At 36.5% G+C, this 24,512-nt stretch overlaps 1 protein-coding gene across 1 annotated transcript in view; it reads right to left on the bottom strand.

Annotated features, from left to right (window-relative positions):
* The window catches only part of ADGRV1 (adhesion G protein-coupled receptor V1), a 515,575-nt gene that overhangs the window by 473,517 nt on the left and 17,546 nt on the right, over nucleotides 1–24,512 (bottom strand). The window contains exons 2-5 of the mRNA XM_064596364.1: nucleotides 7,821–8,005; nucleotides 5,494–5,643; nucleotides 4,263–4,358; nucleotides 1,257–1,361 (exon numbers count right to left, since the gene is read on the bottom strand). Of these exons, the coding sequence (XP_064452434.1) occupies nucleotides 1,257–1,361; nucleotides 4,263–4,358; nucleotides 5,494–5,643; nucleotides 7,821–8,005 (536 nt within the window). The remainder of the gene's footprint in view (nucleotides 1–1,256; nucleotides 1,362–4,262; nucleotides 4,359–5,493; nucleotides 5,644–7,820; nucleotides 8,006–24,512) is intronic.

Below are 24,512 nucleotides of genomic sequence, written 5' to 3'. Positions count from 1 at the left end.
ATGGAGAAGAAAATAAGAAGGGCATGTGGGAGACAAAATTCTGGGAAGAGATGCTGGTTTTTATATGAGGGAGAATCAGTGTAAAGCACTTAGAACACTAAATGGCGTAATTAAGTTCTCAGCAAACGTTAGTTGTAATTATTTCAACAAAACAAAGGCTCAAGACTCAAGAAAGTAACTTCAGACATCCAGAAAGTAACATTCAAAATTTGCTATTTTACCTTATCTTTCCCCAGCCAATTTTTTCCCCACATTTGTTATTAGATACATTTTCAAAAATGTACTATCTAAGCACATATTCTCAAGTACATGAAACATTCTTTAAGACTTCCTGTGTAGAACTTGCAAGACTACCACATATTTAATTACTGTTACTATGTTTTTCATGCATTATTCTCTTATGCCATTTTATTTTTTTATGCAGTTAACATAACCATCATATGATGTAGGTCTCCATGAGCACAAGAACTCTTCTATGCTTCAGAATTATGTTATATAAATCCAACTATCCATTTAATTGATATTGCTATTAATAATTAAGATAGAAACTGGTAAGATAGAAATTAATGCTCCAATATTTGAAAACAGCATATGAACATGTTCTAGATATTATAAAACACAAAAATTAGTTGAAGATTTGACTATGTATCTCATAAAATAGCAATATGGTGACACATTGGTGTGCATGTGGTTGTTAAGCAATCAAATGGAATGGTGACAGCTAGCACCCTAAGAAATGTGCCTCACCCACAGCCTATCTTATTCATGTCAAATGCTGTAACACATATGGACCTCCATGATGGAGTGTGACTGCTCTTAACAGCATCCATTAAGAGTTTTTTTTTTTAATGGGGAATGTAAATGAGAGAAGACTAGATATCAAATAATTTTACATAAGCCTAAGTAACCCATGGGCATTTTAAAAATTCATATCCTTGAAAAGGTTTATCATAAAGGTTTGATGGATTTTATAGAATTAACATTATTATTTTATTTTGTGGTTTATTATTACCACCCCTGTATATAAAATGATACATTGTGCTTCATGATAGCATAGTATATGCAAGCAGCAAGAAAAACATTTTTTATTAACTATGAAATTTATCAGAAATAAATAAAAATAAAAGTATTGACTTTCATTTCATTTTTATTAAGGGTCATGCTTATTATACAAAGGACTTTGATTTTTTAATTTATAGCCACCTGATGTGAACTCTGAATTGTTACCATTTAAAGTGATTTCAGAGTAAACTTACCTCAAAAGTCACAGTAACCATTCCATAAGTTCCTTTTTCTCTGATGAGAGTAAGAGGCACAGATTCATTTCTGCCCCTGGGCTCACTCACTGCGATTGAAAAAGGCTATTGGGAACAGCAAAGATAATCAGGCACTCATCAGCCAGAGGTAGAGGTGGTGCAAACTGTTATCTTGAAATACTAAATTTACATAGATAAATTAATCCACATCATACCCTAAGAATGTGGTACATCCTAGCATTAATTAGCGGTAGCTAATAAAAAGGCTTGAAAGGTTAAAAATAATAGTGTAAAGGGAACATAAAACTTAGTCAGGCAAAAGATGCAAGTTCTTGTCCTGATTCTACTACCATCAGCTGGCTATTTTGCTGAAGGATCTTAAAGGTTATCTAGTTGAAAGATGAGAAACTCAAATGCTCACAGGGACCCGGATGTCACAAAATCAAGCTGTACCTCCACACCAGAGAAGCTCATTGGGACCACCCACTGGGAGCTCCGCCAACAGGCCTTTCTCCCAACCACTATGACCTTCTCATTGGTCAGCCTGCCAATGAAAAGCAGAGAACTGCCAACAATTTTCAGGACATGATCACTGGGGGAAAGAAGCCAGGGCTTCAATGCTGAAACATGCTGGCTTCGCTGCCTGAAACCAGGCCTAGAAGAGGAGGAAGAGGGAAACAGCCAGGTGCATGCTAGCTAGGGCAGAAGTGCCCATCTCTCCTGGTGACCCTAAGCCTCAGTGTCCTATCCATAAATGGGGATCAGAATACCTTTCCCAAAGACATCAGACATCATCAATGCTATCTTCATCATCAACATGACCATCTTCCAGACAAGGAACTGAAGCCAGCCTATTTAGCAACTACTGTGAGCTCAACAGTTAACTTTGTTTCATTTTAACCACAGGGGCAAGTGCCCAGTCAGGGGCTGCCTGGCAGCACTGCAACCACAACAGTTGGGGACCTGGGACCAATGCTAGAGACTATAGGATTCATTCCCAGAGGCTAAGAGGTACTATGTCAAAAGAAGGAAAGGAAAGGGAAAGGGAAAGGGAACGGGAAAGGGAAAGGAAAGGAAAGGGAAAGGGAAAGGAAAGGGAAAGGAAAGGAAAGGGAAAAGGAAAGGAAAGGGAAAGGAAAGGGAAAGGAAAGGGAAGGGAAAGGAAAGGGAAAGGAAAGGGAAAGGGAAGGGAAAGGAAAGGAAAGGGAAAGGGAAGGGAAAGGAAAGGGAAAGGAAAGGGAAAGGGAAAGGAAAGGAAAGGGAAAGGAAAGGAAAGGGAAAGGGAAAGGAAAGGAAAGGGAAAGGAAAGGAAAGGGAAAGGGAAGGGAAAGGGAAAGGAAAGGAAAGGGAAAGGAAAGGAAAGGAAAGAAAAAGAAAGGAAGGAGGGTGGGAGGGAGGGAGGGAGGGAAAGGAAAGGAAAGGAAAGGAAAGGAAAAGAAAGGAAGGAGGGTGGGGGGAAGGGAGGGAGGGAGGAAGGAAGGAAGGAAGGCAGGCAGGCAGGCAGGCAGAAAACTTTAAAGAAGTCAGTATGAGGTTAGGGGTGATAAGCTAGGAGTGAATATAGAAAAAAGACAGTAAGGAGAAAAATTAAGCAATTAAGAGAGCCTGCTTTATAATTAACTAGTAATTCCCTATCATTTAAATAGAATTGACTGATTAATTAATTTAATAAATTTTGTAAATGACAATATAATGGAGGTCACAATGTCTACTATATTGACATTATCCACATCTTTTTTAATAAAGATGCTGCAATTAAAAGATCATATTTATCTATAGCTTGCCTTGTTTCAGAGATAATTTAAGGTAAGAAAATGACATACAATGCACCAATTTAGCAGCAATCTAAATTGGAAAATAAATAAAAAGCTGGAGAGTATCATATCATCTTTTAGTAATGATAATTAGTAACATGATTCAAAAAGACTCAGTATCAGGAAGGTTATTGTAGTCTAAAACTTAGTGGCAAAATCCAATTGTATCCAAGATAAATTTTGTTTTAAGAGCTGGAAACAATCTCTCTCAAGGGGGAACCTGTCTTGTGTATTTGTTTCTAAAGATAAAACTCTCTGAACATAGGACTTGCCAAGGACACAGGAATTCGGTGATCGGGGGAAAAAAATGAACTGCTGAGTAAAACTGAGGGGGATGACAAGGAGTTTTAACCTTTAAGAAATATTAATAAGTGGGAAAATCTCAGGGAAGGGATTGACTACAGAATTTTTAAGAACTGTAATGTCTTCATTCCATTCAATTTTGAGTTTACTATAAGTTTTTCCAGTACTCTTCCAGTAAGTTTTTCTCATCTCCCAAGTTCCCAAGGAGGCTGACAAACAGTATTTTCTTCAAGTGGCAACTGAGGAAATCGAGCAAAAGGAACTAGACTACAACATCTGCTACAGACTGTTTGTTCTATTCCCAAAGTCATGTTCGAATCGAGTCATGTTCGGAGGTGGGGCCTTTCCGGAGGTGACCGGGTAATGAGGGCAAAGCTCTCATGAATGGGATTAGTGCCTTTATCAGAGAGACCTCAGACAGCTCCTCTGCCCCTCCTGCCCTATGAAAGCACAAGAAGATGTCCGGGAAGCAGGTCTTTACCAGACACCAAATCTGCTGGCACCTTGACCTTGGACTTCTCAGCCTCCAGAACTGTGAGAAATACATTTCTGCTGTTTTACAGTTACAGGAGAATTCTGTTACAGCAGATGGAACAGACTTAGACAACATCCAAGTTAGAGACCAGCAAAGGAGGTAATGAATGAGTCAGGTGGAATATCAGCAGATTAGGACAAGAGATGGCCACGATCACATAGGCCTCCTGCAGCTGAAGAAATCTTAGGTAGAACAAATGAACAGTCTACAAAATGTGGGACATGGATGAAGTTCGAGTGAATTTTATTTAAATATCAAGTGGCAGGATGATGCCAGGTAACATCATGAAAAATAACAAAAAAATTTAGTAACTATTACCCAGCAACCACAAGAGGAATCAAATTGCAACCATACCATATTAAATGAAATAATTCCAAATGCATTGTCATTTGATAATATTGTCACAGTCACAGTCCTTGGCCATCCAAGCTTCACATTTGCTGAAGGTTTCTAAATAAAAGCCGTAAGTTAATAAAATTAATAAGTTAATAAAATTAAAAATAAGAGACACAGAATCATTTTAATAGAGTTTGTCTTTATGTAATTGTTCAGAATATGAATAAAAATACAAGTACACTTTTAATGCTGATTAAGAAAATATATTCAAACTAAGTCAACATGGTAAAGCAGTCCCAAATAGAAACTTTTTAAAAAGTTTAAAAAACCATTAATCACTGGCTATTAAAATATAAATCAATATAATGGTAAGTATCACTGGCTAGTAATGCTATATTATAATTACTCTAGTGTCATTACTAATATAACAGAGAATTAAGTAAGCAGTATGAAATTCTATTCAAATATGATCTCTTTTCTTACACTACAGAAGGTGCCAAAGCTTAAGAATTATTTATTCTATAAATCATAGAGCCAAATTAAAGATAAAATATTAAAACATCTTTTCTAATCAATAAGGGAAGAGTGTTCTTCAACATTTCTATTGATACTCAACAGCAGCATAAAGGAATATGCAAAAAAGGAATATACAAAAGCAAAACAGGACTATTTCAAGTATCATTTGCACAAAAATTTTACTCATACTGACCTAAACATTCTAAAAAAAATTCTCAATGCCCCTCAGAAAAATTAACTAGAACAGTGTTAACAGTCATTACCTCAACCTAACAGATCAAGCCATAAAGGATAATTAAACCTTGGGCTATTCAAGCATTTTTCCCAGAGGCAGTCCAAAATGATTCTAAGGCAGAGGGACCTCCCACTTCCACGCTTGCTTTTTGTATCCCTCTCCTTTGAACTCAGAAGTCTTGGTCATTCTTTGTGCATCTGGTAGCAGGGGAGGGATAAAAGAGAAAGGGGCCAAATGGAAGACAGGTTTTCTTGAGCATCTGTCACGGCAATTCCTAAATAAGCTGAATGGATCCAAAAACCAACTGCAGAATCTTCTAAACAAGATTGTCTGAGGAATAATAACCAGACCGTGGAATTGCCAAAAAGGCTGTCAGTTCTGAGTTCTACGAAAACCACCTCCAGTCTCTAGATGGGCTTATCTCTAGAGAAACAGATTTTTAAGCACTGTAAGGTTTCTCTGAGTTTCAGGTGGGTGGCAGGGTCAAGAAGGAATTACCTGTAATGTTAAGTGAAAAATAAAAGTTTCATCAGGCTCTGGTAAGTCATCATCACATACGGCTATGTACACTGTCCGATTTGTTTCTCCAACAGGTATAAACGCTGCAGCATATGTGTCAAAAAAGTCACCGGTGTCATGTCCATAGAGCTACCAAATGCAAAATACAGAGAGTTCTTACAACACTGTTAGGACAAGCAAAACTGACGCTAATTGGAGCAATCAACAGAAAAAACAGGAATCATCAACTCACACTGCTGTTTACAGACAGGATGTACAAAAACAAAACAAGTATTTAACAACCGACAAAAATCACCTTCAAAAACATTATTAAAAATGATTCTAAACAAAAACATTTGTTTATGCTCTGGAAGGTAAAGGAATCATTACACAGAAAAGTAATAATTATAGGGCGCCTGGGTGGCTCAGTTTGTTGGGCTACTGCCTTCGGCTCAGGTCATGATCCTGGAGTCCCTGGATCGAGTCCCGCATCGGGCTCCCTGCTCGGCAGGGAGTCTGCTTCTCCCTCTGACCCTCCCCCTCCCATGTGCTCTCTCTCTCTCTCTCATTCTCTCTGTCTCAAATAAATAAATAAAATCTTAAAAAAAAAAAAAAAGAAAAGTAATAATTATGTAGGAAAGTAAGGATGTGAATTTTTTTCTCTCTGCCTCTTAACTGATCTGAATTGGATTACAGCAAACCTGACAAGAAAACTAACTGTAGCTAAAACTCTCCCAAAGAAGAGGTGGAAATAGCCTGCCAAAATGTATCAGGAAAATCAGTTATTTACCCTATGGGTTTCAAAGAAATGCTTTTTCCAAAAATTTCAACTGAAGTTTTATTTATATTCTCCCCCACAACTCCAATAAAGATCCAATTCCTTTAGCATTCCAAATTATTAGTCATTGTAAACTTTTCCTTAACTGTCGAAGACTTCATTCTGTAACTTCAGCATTGCTAATAAGATTTTCGAGGGAGCAGTAATTATGAAATTATAAAGGGCAACTTCTTATGCAAAGCTAAATGAGATTTCTTTTGCCAAAGATCTCACAATGAACAATTTAGCTACTGGAAAAAAACTATGATTTAGTACACATAAAAAATGAAGAACATGTATAGGAAAATTATAGTCAATTTCTAGTTTTCTTTTATAAGAATAAAGTTTAAATACTTGAGATACCCAATTAAGCTGTTAAGGGTATTGAAAAACTTGTACTCCTTAACATAAAAAATGGCACAGTCTTTTAGAAAGCATTAGCTATCAAGAGCCACTGAAACAAAGAGAAAAACACAGTAATCCAGCCCCCCCCAAAAATCACTTAACAACCCAAAATATGTAAAAATTGATACATATGTAAACATTTTCATCAAAGCAGCATTTACAGCAGCAAAAATTGGAAGCAACCTCAATGACAAACAGGTGAAAAATGATTGAGAAATGATGATGCCACCATTGTGAGAAACTGTGAAAATGACAAGGCAATCCCAAAACCTCTCTATGATACAACTGAAATTATGCATCAAAGATTACCAAGTATAATGTATACTCAAGTTCACATGAATTCAGTAAATATGTTCACATGTCATAAATTAAAAACTCAAAGCAATGCACAAAATTATAAAACTGGGTTTCTTTCGTAGGTAGTCTTTCTTATCTCTTTTTACAATGTTTCACAATGTGGTAATTTAACCTCCTGCTTCAAAACTTTTTCTTGAAAAAAAAATTTCAAGTACTTTGGGCCTCAAATATAGCAATACCTTAGTGGTCATATGACATTACTTTCTGGTTAAACATAGACATAAATATATGCACACATAATCCATCCAATAACTGTGTGCAAGATAGCCTGATAGTTAAACAAATCCTGCCTAACTTCTACTTAAGTTAATGTACTTCCTTTCTCCCAAGCTCTCTGACGAAAGTCATTTTTAATTTGCCATTTTTCTGCTTTTAAATATTTATGTATCTTCCCTAAACCACATGAAATAATCTGAGCCGAGATAACATGGATCCAAATTACTCAAAGTAAAATTTTCTTTTACTTAGAAATACTTATTCATGTCTTTGGTTTTTATTTGTTTTAAAATAAATATATGAACATTTTAAAATAATCAGTCTATACTGTTATAATACTATTATTGCCGAGTGCATATGCTACCTTGGAGCATTATATAAACTATAAGAAGTATGAATGGAATAGTGTAACTGCAAGTCATCTATCATAATGAAACTACTCAGAATCTCAAACAGTTAAAAAAATTCTTGTCACTAAAACGAAGAAATTTCATACCATCTATTTCAGTAATAGAACCACATCATTTCTTACCGATACAATTGCAGTGACATTTGCCGGCTCTCCTATCCTTTCGATGACAAGACGAATAACTGTTGTACTTGTTTCATTAACTACAAATTTTGTTTGTCCGGCAAACCTTATTTCTGTTCCTCCAAACACAAAAGTGATGAATAAAGCTGAGAGGAGATTTACTAGTAAAGATGCAGAGGGCATCCCTATAAGAAAAAAAAAAAAAAAAAAAAAAGCTTTGTTCACAAAACATATCTAATGTATTTTCATTAGATTGTGTTTACCTACAGGTATAAACACAGAGTGGAGAGCTAGACAATAAGCAACTAAGACAAAAATACATCAAATATTAAGCACCCAACTTAAATATGTGATCAAAGAAGCAAGTTAAAAATCACAATCTCTTCTGTGGTTCTTTTTTACAATTCATAACTACTTTTTGTTCTTTAACTTATATATCAAGATCATAGTTATTAGTAGCCTTAAACTTATTCATTAAATTAGGATTTTTAAAATTTTTGACCCTAAAATTTGTTCTAAGAAAAACACAAAACAGTACCTTGGAAATGGAATTAAAGCCCATATTCCCCCCAAATTAAACTGTAAAATGCAAGCTAAAACTAAAAAATTATCAAATGGATCAATAATCTTAATGGGGCTTCTTCATCTTTTTATTTGATGATCACACAAATATGAGAGAACGTTTAAAAGTGGTATGTAAAAGCAGTTGAAGCTAAAACTTTATTATAAGTTGATTTCTTGGTTGTGTCTACCTTTTCCTGAAATTTATCTCATTTGAGAATGTTTTAAAAAGAATTTTCAGTTAGTGCAAGGAAATGCTAATGTTTTCAACATAAATTTTCAGGACTTCAATTTCTCCCATTTTACTAGCTAAAATCTTAATATCATTTCTTAGAAAATGTCTATGTTGCTTTAAAAACAAGCAACATAGACAAAAATTTGACAAAGTGTGTATTTCCTTCTTTTCCATAAGTTCTATTGTTTTTTTCTTAGTAGAATGTGTGTGTTTATGAGTCATCAGTAGTGTTCCTGCTTTCAGCACTGTGTGATTCAAGTGTTTTCAAAAGCACAACAGTGCAGTGGCCTCTTGAAAGCACTGTTGTTTTGTAATGTAGATGTACCTCTAAAAATGTGAACAATTGATCTCACGGATCATTAAGATTCCAATGGATTATGTGATCAGTCACACGAACAAAACAAGTTCATGTGTTTTAAAGGAGAGTTGCATTATGCACTCTATGAGCCAAAATGCTTCCTATTAATCTTTACCTTGGTCAAGAAGTAATAAAACTTTCATGTATGTGGTATTTCCACATGGCTACACATGGTTTTGTATTTAGAAACCACCAAACACACAAGTTCTTGATACATTTTAATTTAAATGCAATTTTCTCAGTCAAGCATATTCAAACAATGCAATCTGAGATGGTTTAATGATGTCTCACATATTTATGGCTGCAAAATCCACAGACAAGGATGCAGAGGTCAGACGGAGGCCAGGAAGGAGACACAGGCCAACAGGGACAGAGATTCCGGAGGACTAAGGCAATCTGTACACCTGCGCCTTCTCTCTAAGAATGTTCACCTGTCATGGTAATAAGGGACTTGGGAGAAGAAATAAAACAGCTCTCTCTTCCCTGACTTCTAAGGCAGAAACCTTAACCAAAAGAAAGTTAATTTAAAAAATGAGAGAAAGAGAAGGAAAAAGGCAAAGCCTGGGGTGAGGCAGGGGAGTAGGAGCAGCTCTGGGGCCACCAAAGACAACTGAAGATCTTCTGTGGAATTCTAAAGCCAGAATGATTTCACACCTCACTTATGACAAATAGTGGGAAAGAAATGAACTAGGAATGAGAAAGAGAATACAGAATGGAGGGGTGAGGAGGCAGTGAGCTTGGCTTTGGATGTGTAAGAAAAAGATCAACTTTGGTCTATTGTGATTTTGGAAGAAAAAATTCCTTGAACGTAAGATGTGACAGAACTTTGAGCTGAGAGAAATAAGAAGACACCTGAAGTTCTAAGTGAGAAAGAGTGAAAGTGAATTATAGCATGACAAAGGGGAATCATGAATGGCGGAGGAACTAAGTTCTCAAAATTTGTTCTGCATCAGAATCAATTCAAATGTTTGTTAAAAATGTTAACTCACTCAAAATTTCTGATCCAGGGAATTTAGGTTGAGGCCCGGGAATCTACATTCAACAGGCAGCCCTGTTGATTCTAATGTAACTGATCCTTGAGATACACTTGACATACACTGTCCTAGACTGTGAGGAAGAGTGTGAGGAGTGTGTTCTGGAGTGGACGTACAATAGACCACATTTGCAGGTTTGAGTTAATTATTGAATTTTTCAATGCAGTATGCTTGAACTTACTGCAGACTTCCTTATACATGTTTTTCTATATGTTACTATATTATATTCTAAGATTCCATATATCCTGAGGAAAAACTGCAAAGACCTATAGGAAGTGATCAGAACAGCTAATGTTTATGTACTGTTGTTGCAGAAACTTTATATAATAATAACACAATGAACCTTCACAACATCCCTGTGAAGAAGGTACTAGTAGCATTAATCCCATTTATAGCTGAGGAAACTAAGGCACAGAGAAGTTAGTTAACACATGTGGTGCTACTTAACTAAGTGCTACTTAAGTGACCAGGCAGGATTTGAACCCAGCAGTCCACTTGCAGACTTTACCCCATAACCATACTATATTGCCTCTTACATTCTATTCCCACAAATCATGTCTCCATCTTGAAAAATTTGGTAGATTTGCTTATGCTACCTGTTTCCAAACATTCAAATATTTTAAACTCATGCACAATAACCAAAACTTCCATAAATCTGTATAATTACAAGTCTCCTAAAAGTGTGCACATTATTATTCTAATAAACATTATATTTATTTAACAGAAACTACAGTTCTCCTGACTATTTTAAATATTTAATAGCATCTTTTAATGTCAGGACCAATGAGCTCAAGTGGTACATTCTTGCTATTTCCCAGGCAATTAGAGCTCCAAGATCTTGTGGTTAAGTCAGTAAATTCATTTTAAATTGGTGCACATCAATGAATTTTGAGATTATGTGAAATGAACAAACAAGCATGATTGGAAATGCCTCAAATTCTGTGACATCATTGATAATTGACTCTCCCCTGCTTTCATCTTTTCAACTTGTAAGAAAAGTTGTTGAGGCAAAGTTGGCATTCAAAAGAAACTAAAAGATGAAGAAACAGCTTTGAAAATGAAGTTCCCATTAAAAGACAGGCATAATTACACAAATACTGAAGTTTCTTTTTTAGAGTAACTAGGTACATTTTCCTCTATCGTACTAAAAATCTAGTCTTTGGAACTCCCTTTATTAAACTCAGAAGACTAGGCATTAACAACTGACACAACACATAAGTATTATATTATTTCAGGTAACTTTTCTCTTACTAGATCTAAGAAAAGTTTTACATGACTCATCAGACCACCTATTTTAAACTTCTCTGTAACATGAATTCCAAACAACATGTGCTTAAAGATGTCCATAATTCATATTCTGTCATAACTGTAAAAGAATAATTTTAGCATTCTTAAGTCATTCCTCTGCTCTGCAGTGGCATGATGTTCCAATATTCAAATCCTCTCCTTTTCAACTATCATCATGTTCTCCTCACACCTTGCTCAGTATGATTCAAAGGAAATGAAAGCTGTTCCTGTCAATAGATCTCTTATCTCTGAATAGATTTCTAATCATGTTAAAACAATATGAGATTTATGTTACTTTCTTGCTTCTTATTTCCTGAATTTTACTATGAAGCTTTGACAGAGTCCTGATAACATATAGGCACAAAGTGTTTGGTTTTTAGATTCCAGTAATCACATTCAGCCTATACAAAAAGCCATCTAATTCTGCAAAAAACATTTCAAAATTAAAAATCAGGAACGTATTAGAATAGTACCTACAATGCAAATTGGTTGCTTTCAGAAGAGCAGATTAAAACATGGCTATATCGGGCACCTGCTCCTGCACATTGTGCAGCACCCTGGGCTCATTACTGAGGATATAAACATCCATAAGATAACGGTTCTTGGCTCCATGATTCTCGCGGCAATGGGCAAATGACTCAGATCAGGCCAACCCAAACCAAAAGGACAATTCTGAGATTCCTGCTTAAGCATAAAGATGCAGATTCCCTCTACTGCTGGATTTGGGATCATTTTGATTGGGGACAGTTTCCTCCAAAGCCTGGAAATGAAGCCAAAACATTTTGCCAGAGACAGAGCCAAGAGGTGGAGAGGAGCCAAGTCTTGATAATCAAGCTCAGCTTCCTGAATCCAGCTTTACCCTGGCCTTTTCAGTTACTGAGGCAATAAATTACATTTTTTTTTTGATAGCCAGCTTAGGCTGGAATTTCTGTCACTTTCAACACTGATATTTATCCATTAACGTCCAATCTGTGACACTATGAACCCATGTCAGGATATACCAAGTGGAAGTTTCCTTCTCTTTCACTCCAACATTCAACAGTCTTAGTCTTTCTAAACTTCTGTGAAAGAATACCACACTAGCTATCTTTCCTGTTCCCATGCAGTTATTACCACCATCTATAATATTTTCTCCTTCCACCTCAAAACTGACAATGACTAGTAAGGAAATTTAGGACATGCAAACCAAAGATGCCTTCACAATAAAACGAAGTGGGACAGGAGTACACCACATTGACTCAGTGTTCTGGAAAAGTTGATGCATTCTGATTGTCCCAAGGAACCCCAATATTACGCTTCTTTAAATCAGCATAGCATTAATTCCTTTCTCTTGCTTTTTTCCTGAATCCCTAGCTCTTAACTTTCTCTTTGGAAAACCTACTGGTATTCACTAACTTTATTTTCCACTTGGATTACTCAGCACACAACATATTAAACATCATTTATAATACTCTCCAACACAATATGTCATACTAACCACAGAAGTCTAAATCCTGCTTATCTTCCTCCTATCTCACCTCTAATTACCAGTACCTTAGGAAAGATAGTAAGTATAGTATATCCTAAGTAAATGGGAATAGCCCTCTATTTGAAGTTTCAGTAAGTTTGTAGGAACAGAATAGAATAAAGTAATAAATGAGAATCAGCACCCAATAGATGACAACATAAAGAAAAACATATATAAAAAATTGATTTTGCTGAGTTTGCAGTAATCAGCTTTCATACAAAACCTTTGGTCACTTCAAAAGTTAACTTTGTTGGGGCACCTAGGTGGCCAGGTGGGTTAAGCCTCTGACTCTTGATTTGGGCTCAGGCCACGATCTCAGGGTTGTGAGATGGAGCCCTGCCTTGGGCCCTGCGCTGGGGGTGGAGCCTGCTTAAGATTCTCTCTCTCTCTCCCTCCCTGCCCCCGCTCCTTCATCCCTCACCCACTTAATAAATAAATAAATAAATAAAAGATAAAAGTTAACTTTGTCTTTTTAAGTTTCAGAATAAACAACTGTACAACCCATGTGAGTGACTGGACACGGTGAAATGACAAACATTATTAGTGCAGAATTGAAGGGATGCATTGACCTTTTGTTTCAGTTGTTGCCTTGTCAATGCCGTAGCAAGTATCTTCCCACAGTGTGACCACCAGGTAACTGATACTGAAAATATGATCCTAATGGAGAAAGGTTTTCTAGTTTAGAATTACTTCAATTCTATTACATTTACTAACGGGCATTCTAAAGCTATAGAGTTACTCCTTCAGAACAAGAGAAGTTTCATCACTCATATCATAAATTATTCAGCCTCTAAGAATTCTTAACCTGTGTTATTTATATTTGGGTGAGTACTACAAAAAATTGATGTTTTCCTTCTTCCATACCAAAACAGAATTTAAATTTGCAACTTTCAATAAAATGTAAGCTGATGATACAAATAGAGGAAAAGCTAGATATTTTAGATAAAAGAAGGGGGTAGCCTCTTATAATTATTTGGACTATACCTAAAGTTTACTACCTTTGTTTTTTAATTTATTTAAAATTTTTAAGGAATATACTATATTTTATTCATCTTTAAATAAAATACATACACGCTGGCACAATAGTAACAGGTAAGTGTCCCTCACAACAGCCCCCACCAGCCATATGCCCCTCCTACCCAGAGTCAATTACAATTATCAACTTTATCTATCTCTCACAAGAGAGAATCTATGTACATATTAAGATGTCCATCTATAGGAGAAAATTTCTGTGACAGATTTTGTTTTCTTCTGCATACAGACCTCAGGAATCAGCACATCTTCTCAAGATGGTAGTTGATAGAGAAATGGATACGATGGTTTGATGTTGACATTCATGATGGGAACACACATAATTGTCTCAACTACATTCCACCACCATTGCAGATCTCATTGATTAAATGATTGTGTCCACGGACTTTCACTACACCCGTCAAATCATCCTCTAGGGAAACAGACACAAATCTGGCAACTTGCACTTTCCTAGACCCCATATTGTCAAGCCTACATTCATTGGGACTTCTTGACCTCTACACGTGGAACACAATGATCCTGGGATTACCCTTGATTTTTTTTTTTTAAGATTTTATTTATTTATTTGACAGATAGAGAGCACAAGTAGGCAGAGAGGCAGGCAGAGGGAGAGGGAGAAGCAGACTTCCCGCTGAGCAGGGAGCCCGACGCGGGGCTCGATCCCAGGACTCCAGGATCATGACCTGAGCCGAAGGCAGCTGCTTAACCAACTGAGCCACCCAGGCGCCCCCCCCTTGATTCTTTCTCTTTGATCTGTTTGCTGATTCCATGTTTTCTTCTTTCTTGGTTTACTTGGTTTATTCCCTTGTTTTGAAGGAGAACATTCTCCAGTAACTTCCTAAGAAAGGGTGTGTAGAAATAAACCTTTTAAATCTTGCACATTAGGAATTATTGTGTATTAATCTTCCACTCAACAACATTTTCATTGGGTATAGAATTTCACGTGAAAATAATTTTCATTATTTTGAAAGCCCTGTTCCATTATTTTCAAACTTCCAGTGTTGCTGTTAAGAAATCCAAAATCATTTTGATTATGAAATATTGTATGTTTATTTGCTTTGTTCTCCCTCTGGAAGGTTCTTCTCTTTGTCCACAGTGTTATAAAATTTTACAGGATTTTTCTTGGAATGGGTTTATTTTTGTTCATTTGAGCACTCAGTCAGCCCCCTTCAGTCTCACACTCAACCTTCACATCTGGAAAACTTTATCTTACACTGATTTCTCCCCCTTCCATTTTCACTATTGTTTTTCATCCTAAAACTCTTATTATTTGATCTTGGTATTCTGGAATTGATCCTCTCATTTTCTTATCCTTTATTCTCTCTAATTTCCAAATCTTTGATCTTTGCCTGAGAATTTAACTCATCATTAAATTTCAATTCTCCTACTATTTTTTTAAATTTATGCTATTGTGCTTTCAATTTCCAAGAATTTATGGTATCCTGTTCTTTTTCCATAAATCAAATAACTTCTTTTATCTCTCAGAAAGTACTAATTTTTTTTAAGTTTTCTCTTTATAGTCTTTGATACCTCTAAATTGCTTTGTTATTTAATCTGGGGTCTATCTTCTACATAAGATTTCTTCAAATATCTAGTAATTCCTGATTATCTGTATATGTTTAAAAGTAAGAGACTAAAAGGATGATTGCATGTGCTGAATATATGGATCTGTTTATCTGAACATGATTAAGAATCAGAGACCAAAATGAAAAATTTGAAGTTTTGAACATATGTGAGTGTAGCTTGTCAACACTGGGTGAAAGGAGTTAACTTTTTATTAGGAAGCCTCAATTTTAGTACCTTTAGAAAAGACTTTACTCTCAGGTTGATCAGGTTCCCCAAAGAGGAATTTTCCATTCTACTATCTACAAGATACAGATATAACTACGAAGACTTCAGGGACCAAGGGCAGGAAAGTGACTGGAACCTCAGCAATCAGTAATCATATGGTCATCTAATCTCCTGTTTTCTTTAGGGATCTTCCCCCTTCAAATATGCTTCAGATCCCCAATCAAGAAACTACGTTTAACGGTATCCAGAGAAAAAATAGTAGAGCTGCAGGGAAGAGGGGTCAGCAACAGTATAGAACAGATGCTAATTACAGCAATACAATGACTCCTGAGACAGCTTTAATCCCATCTAGTTGTTTACGCAGCCCACCCACCCCCATAGTTACAGAGGTACTTGGCACTATCACTCCCTGTATTTTTTTGAGAATTCTGTGCAAATTTAGCTATTCCTTGGCCTGCTAGCTTATAGAGTTAAGCTGCTGTCAGTCTGCTAAGCCAATTATTACTCATCTGTCTGCCTTCTGGCTCAAAAACCACATTGCTATTGTCTCTTCTCCTCTTCTATCCTCTCCTCTCCTCTCTTCTTCTATCCTTGTCGGTTTATACAAATTAAAAAAAAAAAAACACTTTACCATAAACTTTTAGGTAGTTTAGGAAGACCCAATATTAAAATTGTATATCTAAAGTTCCTCTATTCTCCAATTTTCTTAAATATTCAAGTATAATTTTAAATCCTGTCATGGCTCTAACAAAACATTTTGGCATCTCCCATTAACTGCTTCCAACAGATTATTTTCATCACCCTCATATTTTCAACTAATTTTTTTTTTTTTTTTTTTTTTTTTTGCCTTTCACCTACTTTTGTATTAATCATGCATTGGGAGCCAAAATACCTAGGATCTAGTTCCAAACTGGGTGATGGGTTCATGGAGATTCACTATCTCTTCTACTTTTGTGAATGTTTAAAATTTTCCATAATAAAAAGGCCTCTATAAGAAAAATCTTTGAAGGCTCCTAACTGTACTTAAAGTGCAGACTCCTTACCATGGACTACAAGACCTGGTATAAACAGACCCTATCTATTGGGTCTTGTATCAAGTACCACTCTCACTCACAGCCACACTGGTGGTGTTCCAGATCCTTGGATGAGTCAAGCCCTTTCTCACTTCTGTGCTATAGCTGGTTGCTCCCAGGCTAGGACTCTCTTCCCTCCCACCTTTCCCATCTTTTATGTTTTTGCTTAAATGTCATCTTCTCAGAGTGACCTTTCTATTCTCTGTATGTAAAGACATTTGTCCTCTGATGGTCTCCTCTCAGCTTTTTGTTTCTTTCATTAATCACAACGTGCACTTATTCTGTCTCTCCCCTTAGAAGAAAAGCATAGGACAGTGATCTCACCCATCTTGGATACCTTTTGCATTCTCAACACCTAGCATGAGTACAGAGGTTAGGCTCAACAATATTGATACTTTTTAAGAAAAAGTATCCAAAACTTGGATATAAAGCAAAAAAGCATCGGCATGTAATTTCAATATCAGATAGGGCACAGACCCATCCAAGATTTAAAGAAATGCACTTTGTTCAACTCAATGACTCTTTACTATTGATAAAAGGTTTCAGACTTAGTGAAGTTACATGTAAATTTGGAAATTTTCATGCAGTAAAGGTGCAAATAATTTTTGTCCAGTGAAACAGATAATCCAGAGGTCACAGCTTCATTGCTTGGAGGACAATAACCAGTTTTATAACTAACCTAGGAATCTTATCTCAACATTCCTTTATTAATTTTCTCATACATACTTAGTCCCTCAAAAGGTCTTTGAAGCAGTATTAACACTCTCTTGGTTTCCTCACTAATGGGTTGAATAATATCTTGGACATGTGCTCATCTTACATTTTTATGAGTCATATTTACCAACTTTGGCAAAGTGTGCTTTAACACAATCTCCCTTTTTTTCTTTCTTTTTCTTTTCTTTTTTTTTTTCAGAGGAGTAACCATGATAGAACAAATCACCCTGGCACATGCATACGACTCTGGTTCCACAAAACCATTTCAGTAAACAACCGTACAGTTTGAACCAAAACTTCCAAGAAAAGTAACACGTTACTAAACACAAATGAGGTAAGTAAATGCTTGAGACATAAAATCTTTTAAATAACGTATGTGCACTTCAGATTTCTATTGTATTTCCAAAATATTTAAGGTTGACATTTCCCATGAAACCACACAGTACCAAATGCTTGAGTCATCAACTAGATCACAAAAGCCATTCAAGCTGCTCATATTTGAATTACAAATGCTCACCAGGAAAACAGGAAGAACAATGTGCAGAAGCTTCAGCTCTAGAGTATGTGGGGCACTAGGAGATTATGGATTTCAACTGCGCTCTCTCTATCCCACTTTGGCAAAGCACAAAATGAAGGATTCACAACACTAAATTCTTTGAGGCAAATTTAGAAGCAATAAAGTCAGTCAAGATGTGTGCACACAGATTCCCAGTATGAGTGTGCTAAAGGTATCTCTTGTCAAGAAGTAAGACACACTTGCCTTTTTGCTCCTTTGAAATATAAGGATCATGTGTTTAAACAAAGATTTCTTTTTTTTTTTTTTTTAAGATTTTATTTATTTATTTGAGAGAGAGAGAATGAGAGAGAGAGAACACATGAGAGGGGATAGGGTCAGAGGATGAAGCAGACGCCCTGCCGAGCAGGGAGCCCGATGCGGGACTCGATCCAGGGACTCCAGGATCATGACCTGAGCCGAAGGCAGTCGCTTAACCAACTGAGCCACCCAGGCGCCCCTAAACAAAGATTTCTTGAACCACCATTAGGTGGCACCCCTCCATCTCACTGAACACTGCTATAATTAGTTCGTCTTTCATTCCTCTGAGATTCAGTTATTGCCTTAAAAAAAAAGTTCTTTTAGCCACTTTTTCTGATTTTCTTTCTGTTTTGTACCTATTTATAGAATATCATTTGTTTTCAATGAAGAATCTAGGCACTGTCATTTCTAAAGGAATTATATGCACTCATGGCAGGTAAGGGAAAGAACAAAGTAAAGAGTTTCATGTCTCATGTTGAAACTGGAGGTTCTGCCCCGAGAGGTCTAGAGACATGTTTTTTAGGCCAAACCGTGTCTACAAAATACTACTAAAAGAATTTTTTCCAAGATTTAAAATTTGAGGATGTCACATTTTAAAAAATGGATTTCTAGGTTATTTTGAAAAAACTGAGTCCACATTTCTACATGACATCAGTTGGCCCCAGCTGAATAGCAACTGTTAATTGTAAAGAGAACTTGAATTCCAGGACCACGCCAATGTCTCCTCTAACTGGGATCAAAGAAGAAAGTAAAATACTTCTTATATTCATGCCATTCAAAGGTAGAAAAACACGTACAAGTGTATGTCCACACATACCCCTGCACACACATACCCCCCTGTAGGGTCCCAGGAATTTGATTTTACAGGGTAAACGGAGAGTAGTCCTAGTAGTACCTACTTGGGGATCCTGCAATAGAAGCTATGAAGCCTCTAGCTGGACACTGCCAATACCCCTGAGGATGCTGCGTCCCCGATCACCTCTAGTCTCTGCCATCTTTCCATCTTTGCCATCAATGGACAAGTTAAGCCACTTCTCTGGGCCCCACGTTCCCTCAACTGTTAAAGGAAGGAAAAACGAATAGCTACAGCACTAGGGTATTTGTGAGGCACTTAGAAATTCATTCCAGTACACCAGGAGGTACCAGATTCCAGGCTCTGGACCTTCAATGTCCAGTGGCCAAGAAACCAAAGGAAATAAGACTGGGCATCCTAGACTGTCCTGTGTGAGGCTCTCTTTCCACCCACCCTCCCATCTAATGTAGCAACATTAGAGGAAAGGAGGATGTCTGAGGTAAGATGGAAACATCCAGAACCTAGGAAAGTTTGCAAAGCACAATGAAAAACCAAGATGCCACTGCAAGGTCTGAAGGGAATGAACTGCAACACTGTATTTGAAGAACAAAATGGTGAGACTCCTAATGTTTCTGGAATGCCTGCAAAACTCAAACCAGAGAATCAGCTACCTCTACACACTGTAACTGGCGTGGAAAGCACAGGTAGAAGAGAGATCTGGGAACTTTGGAAATGCCTACCTACCTGGTCGCACCTGTCACTCCAGAGAGGGAGAACAGTACTTCTCAGAGTTAGAAAAATTAGTCTGTATTCTATCTATAATAACTTGAGGTTCCTCCAGAGGAACAAAAGAGTACAAAAGAAAACAAAAGATAGACCAAGAGGGCCTGAAGTTGTTTTGAGGTCAAAACTACTGTCACAATCGTGCTGTAGCCAAGGATCATCTTCAGGCTTTAACACAACAAACCTTTTATTTATTTTTTCCATTGAAGTATACTTGACATACAATATTAGTTTCAGGCATATAACATAGTGATTCAACAGTTACATACATTTTGAAATGCTCACCACGATAAGCATAGTCACTATCTATCACCACAAAAAATTATCACAATATTATTGATTATATTCCTTATGCTATACTTTCACTCCCCGTGACTTATTTATTTTATAACTGAAGTCTGTATCTCGTTATCCCCTTCACTTAGTTTGCCTATCTTGCCACCCTTCTCCCCTTTGACAACCACTAGTTTGGCCTATATTCATGAGTCTGTTTCTCTTTGTTATTTGTTTGTTCATTTGTTTTATTCCAGCTAAGTACAATCGTATGGTATTTATCTTTCTCTATCTGACTTATCTAACTTAGCATAATACTGTCTAGGTCCATCCATGCTGTTGTGAATAGCAAGACTTCATTCTTTTTCATAGCTAAGTAATATTCCATTGTATATATATATACACCACATCTTCATTTCCCATTCATCTAACGATGGATCCTTAGGTTGCTTCCCTGCCTTGGTTATTGTAATAATGCTGCAATAAACATAAGGGTGTATATATCTTTTCGAGTGTTTTTGTTTTCCTTGGGTAAATACCCATCAATTAAATTACTGGATCATATGGTACTTCTATGTTTTTTTAGTTTTTTGAGGACCATCCTATACTGTTTTCCATGGTGACTATACCTCCATTCCCACCAACAGTGCATGAGGGTTCCCTTTTCTCCACATCCTCACCAACACTTGTTACTTCCTGTCTTTTTGATATTAACCATTCTGACTGATGTGAGGTAATAGCTCATGGTAGTTTTGATATGCATTTCCCTGATGAATAGTGATGCTGAACACCTTTTCATATGTCTGTTGGCCATCTGTGTGTCCTCCTTGGAAAAATGTCTACTCATTTAATTGAATAATTTTTATTTTTTTTAAAGATTTTATTTATCTGAGAGAGAGCACAAGCTGTGTGGGAGGGGCAGAGGGAGAAGCAGACCCCTCTGAGCAGGGAGACTGATACGGGGCTCAATCCTAGGACCCCAGGATCATGACCTGAGCTGAAGGCATATGCTTAACTGACTGAGCCACCCAGACACCCCAAATTTGTTGTTTTTTTTTTCCCTTTTGGAGTTTTATGGTTCCACATCTTACATTTAGGTCTTAATCTATTTTGAATTTATTTTTGTGTATGGTGTAAGCAAGTGGTCTATTTTAATTCTTTTGCATGTAGCTACCCAATTTTCCCAACACAATTTATCAAAAACACTATATTTTCCCCCATTATATATTCTTGCCTTCTTTGTCACAGATTAATTGACCATATAAACATGGATTTATTTCTGGGTTCTCTATTCCATTCAGTTGATCCATGTGTTTATTTCTGTGCCAGTACCATACTGTTTTGATGACTACAGCTTTGCAGTAGGTCTTGAAATCTGAGATTTCAAGTTTTGTTTCTCCAGTTCTATTCCTTCTCAAGATTGTTGCAAATAGTGAGTTTTACTTCTTCCTTACCAATTTGGAGGACTTTTACATCTTTTTCTTATGTGATTGTTATCGCTAGAATTTCCAGTACTATGTTAAATAAAAGTAGTGAGAGTGGGCATCTTGTCTTGTTCCTGATCTTAGCAGAAAAGTTTTCAGCTTTCCACCATTGAATACAATGTTATCTGTGGGTTTATCATATACAGCCTTTAGTATGTTGAGGTATGTTCTCTCTATAACCACTTTGTTGAGAGTTTTTAATCATGAATAAATGTTGAATTTCATCAAATGCTTTTTCTACCTCTATTGAGATCATATGATTTTTATCTTTCATTCCGTTAATGTGGCATATCACATTAATTTGTAGATATCAAACCATCCTTGCATGAATGATCCTTCTAATGTATTGTTGAATTCAGTTTGCTAATATTTTGTTGAGGAGTTTTGCGTCTATGTTCATCAGAAATACTGGTCTGTAATGTTCTTTTTTTGTAGTGTCTTTTCAGGCCTCAGTATCATGGTAAAGCTGGTCTCATAGAATGAATCTGGAAACATTCCTTTCTCTAAAACTTTCTGGAATAGTTTGAAAAGGTTAGGTATTAACTGTTCTTTAAATGTTTGGTAGAATTCACCTGTGAAGCCATCTGGTCTTGTACTTTTGTTTCTTGGGGTTTTTTTGATTACCAATTCAATTTTGTTACTAGTTATTAGTCCGTTCAGATATCTATTTCTTCCTGATTCAGTCTGGGAAGATCATGTGTTGTTTTTTTTTAAAACTCATTTCTTTTAGAGAGAGAGAAAGAGCACTAATGAGAAGGGCAAATGGAGAGGGAGAGAGAACCTCAAGCAGACTCTGCCAAGCATGGAGCCCAACTCGAGGCTCAGTCTCATGATCCTGAGATCACAACCTGAGCCAAAACCAAGAGTCTGATGCTCAATCTCCTGCACCACCCAGGCGCCCCTGGGAAGATCATATGTTTATTCATTTCTTCTAGGATGTCCAATTTGTTGGCATATAATTTTATTGTAATAATCTCCTAATTTTTTGTATTTCTGTAGTGTCAGTTGTAACTTCTCCTCCTTCATTTCTGATTTTGAGTCCTCTCTCTTACATTCTTGATTAGTCTGGCTAAAGGTTTATCATTTTTGTTTATCTTTTCAAAGAACCAGCTCTTAGTCTCATTGATCTTTTCTATTGTTTTTTATTTTTTATTTTTTTAAAGATTTTATTTATTTATTTGAGAGAGAGAGTGAGAGAGAAAGAGCACAAGCAGGGTGAAGGGCAGATGGAGAAGCAGACTCCCCACTGAGCAGGGGGCCCAATACAGGGCTTGATCCCGGGACTCCAGGATCATGACCTGAGCTGAAAGCTGACGCTTAACTGACTGAGCCACCCAGGAGCCCCCTTTCTATTGTTTTTTAGTCTCTATTTTATTTCCACTCTGATCTTTATCATTCCCTTCTTTGTACTAACTTTGGGCTTTGTTCTTTTTCTAAATCTTTTAGGTGTACACAAACCTTTTAACATCCAGGTTCTACTGAGCCACCACTATGCTTTTATATCATGATTTTTTAAAATAAATGATTATTTTCACAGTGAAATGAGAAAACCACGTAACACAGTTTGGCTAATTAAAGTCAAAACATTATTCAGATTTTCTTACTTTTTACCTAATGTTCTTTTTCTGTTCCAGGACTTCATCCAGGATACCACATTCCATTTAGTTGTCATGTTTTCTTAGGCTCCTCGTGGCTGTGACAGTTTCTCAGATTTTTCTTATTCTTGATAACCTTATCAGTTTTGAAGAGTTTTAGCCAGGTTTTTGCAGAATGTTCCTCAACTGAGATTTGTCTGATGATTTGTCTCATAATTAGACTGGGGTTATGGGTTTTGCAGGAAGGCCACAGAAGTAGAGTGACATTCTCATTACATCACATAAGGATACATGCTATCAACATGATTTACTACACCTGGCTAAGACAGTATTTGTTAGGGTTCTCCCCTGCAAAGTTACTTTCTTCTCCCCACCCCTTTCCATACCATACTCTTTAGAAGAAAGTCACTATGTGCAGCCAACCCCCACATTTTTTTAAATAATCATATTGATTTCCTTTAAATCAAATAAGCTCAACTTCCTTCCATCCATCTGTCCACTTATTAAAAACTGTACCAACTACCAAAGAATTATGTACATTTTGTATTATAAATCTATAATGTAGCAGTGGAACCTCATCAAAAGATGCAGGGGATACCTATGGCAGTCTAATAGCATTAATGGAATACTGAGTCATTGCACCATGAGTTTACGAAGAAGTGTTGCCAAACAGTAATCAATTTTAGATTCTGCTCCTCAATTTCTCTGAAGTCATATGTACATAAGCGCATTATTTCTTCTGTTAATAAAACTCTTGGTTTTATTGTCCCAGGTTGTAGTAATGCTTATGTGCCCTTCTTATTGCTCAAGGCTCCAGCAATCTCCAAGTGACAGCTGATTTTACCATATTTATTCAACTAGTTACTTGAAGCAATTGTAACATCTCCAGCAATATCACTTGTAAGCCATTTTCTAGCCACTTAAGGTCTACACTGTTCACCAGAATTCAGACTAATTCAGACTAATTAAATTCAGATTAATATGCCAATCTCCATATTAAAGAAAATGCATTGGGGCCTATCAGCTGTGTCTTTAGAGTACTCTGCCACTTACTAGCTGGGCACCTTTAGTCAGTCATTTAACCTTGTGAGTTTACTTCCTCGTCTGTAAAATGAAGTAATAAGACTACTGATTTTGGCTATTTTGACCTTGGATTTATTTACCAAGTCCACGAATTTTCTGTTTTCTAATTCACTATTTCTTCTTTAATCTTTATCAATTTCTCTAAGCTGATTGGTTTATTATAGTATTTTTTTTTAAGATTCGTAAATTGAAAATTGGTTTTCATTATTCCTGCCCCAAAGCTATGAGTGTAACTTTGGCTGTATCTCATAGCTTTTGCTCCAACTGTAGCTTTG

The sequence above is a fragment of the Mirounga angustirostris genome, unplaced genomic scaffold, assembly GCF_029215605.1.
Source record: "Mirounga angustirostris isolate CCGP_5_RB_7025 unplaced genomic scaffold, mMirAng1.0.hap1 SCAF_7, whole genome shotgun sequence".
NCBI lineage: Eukaryota > Metazoa > Chordata > Mammalia > Carnivora > Phocidae > Mirounga > Mirounga angustirostris.
The sequence above is the reverse complement of the archived record's forward strand: the minus strand, read 5'-3'. Positions and strand labels throughout refer to the sequence as shown.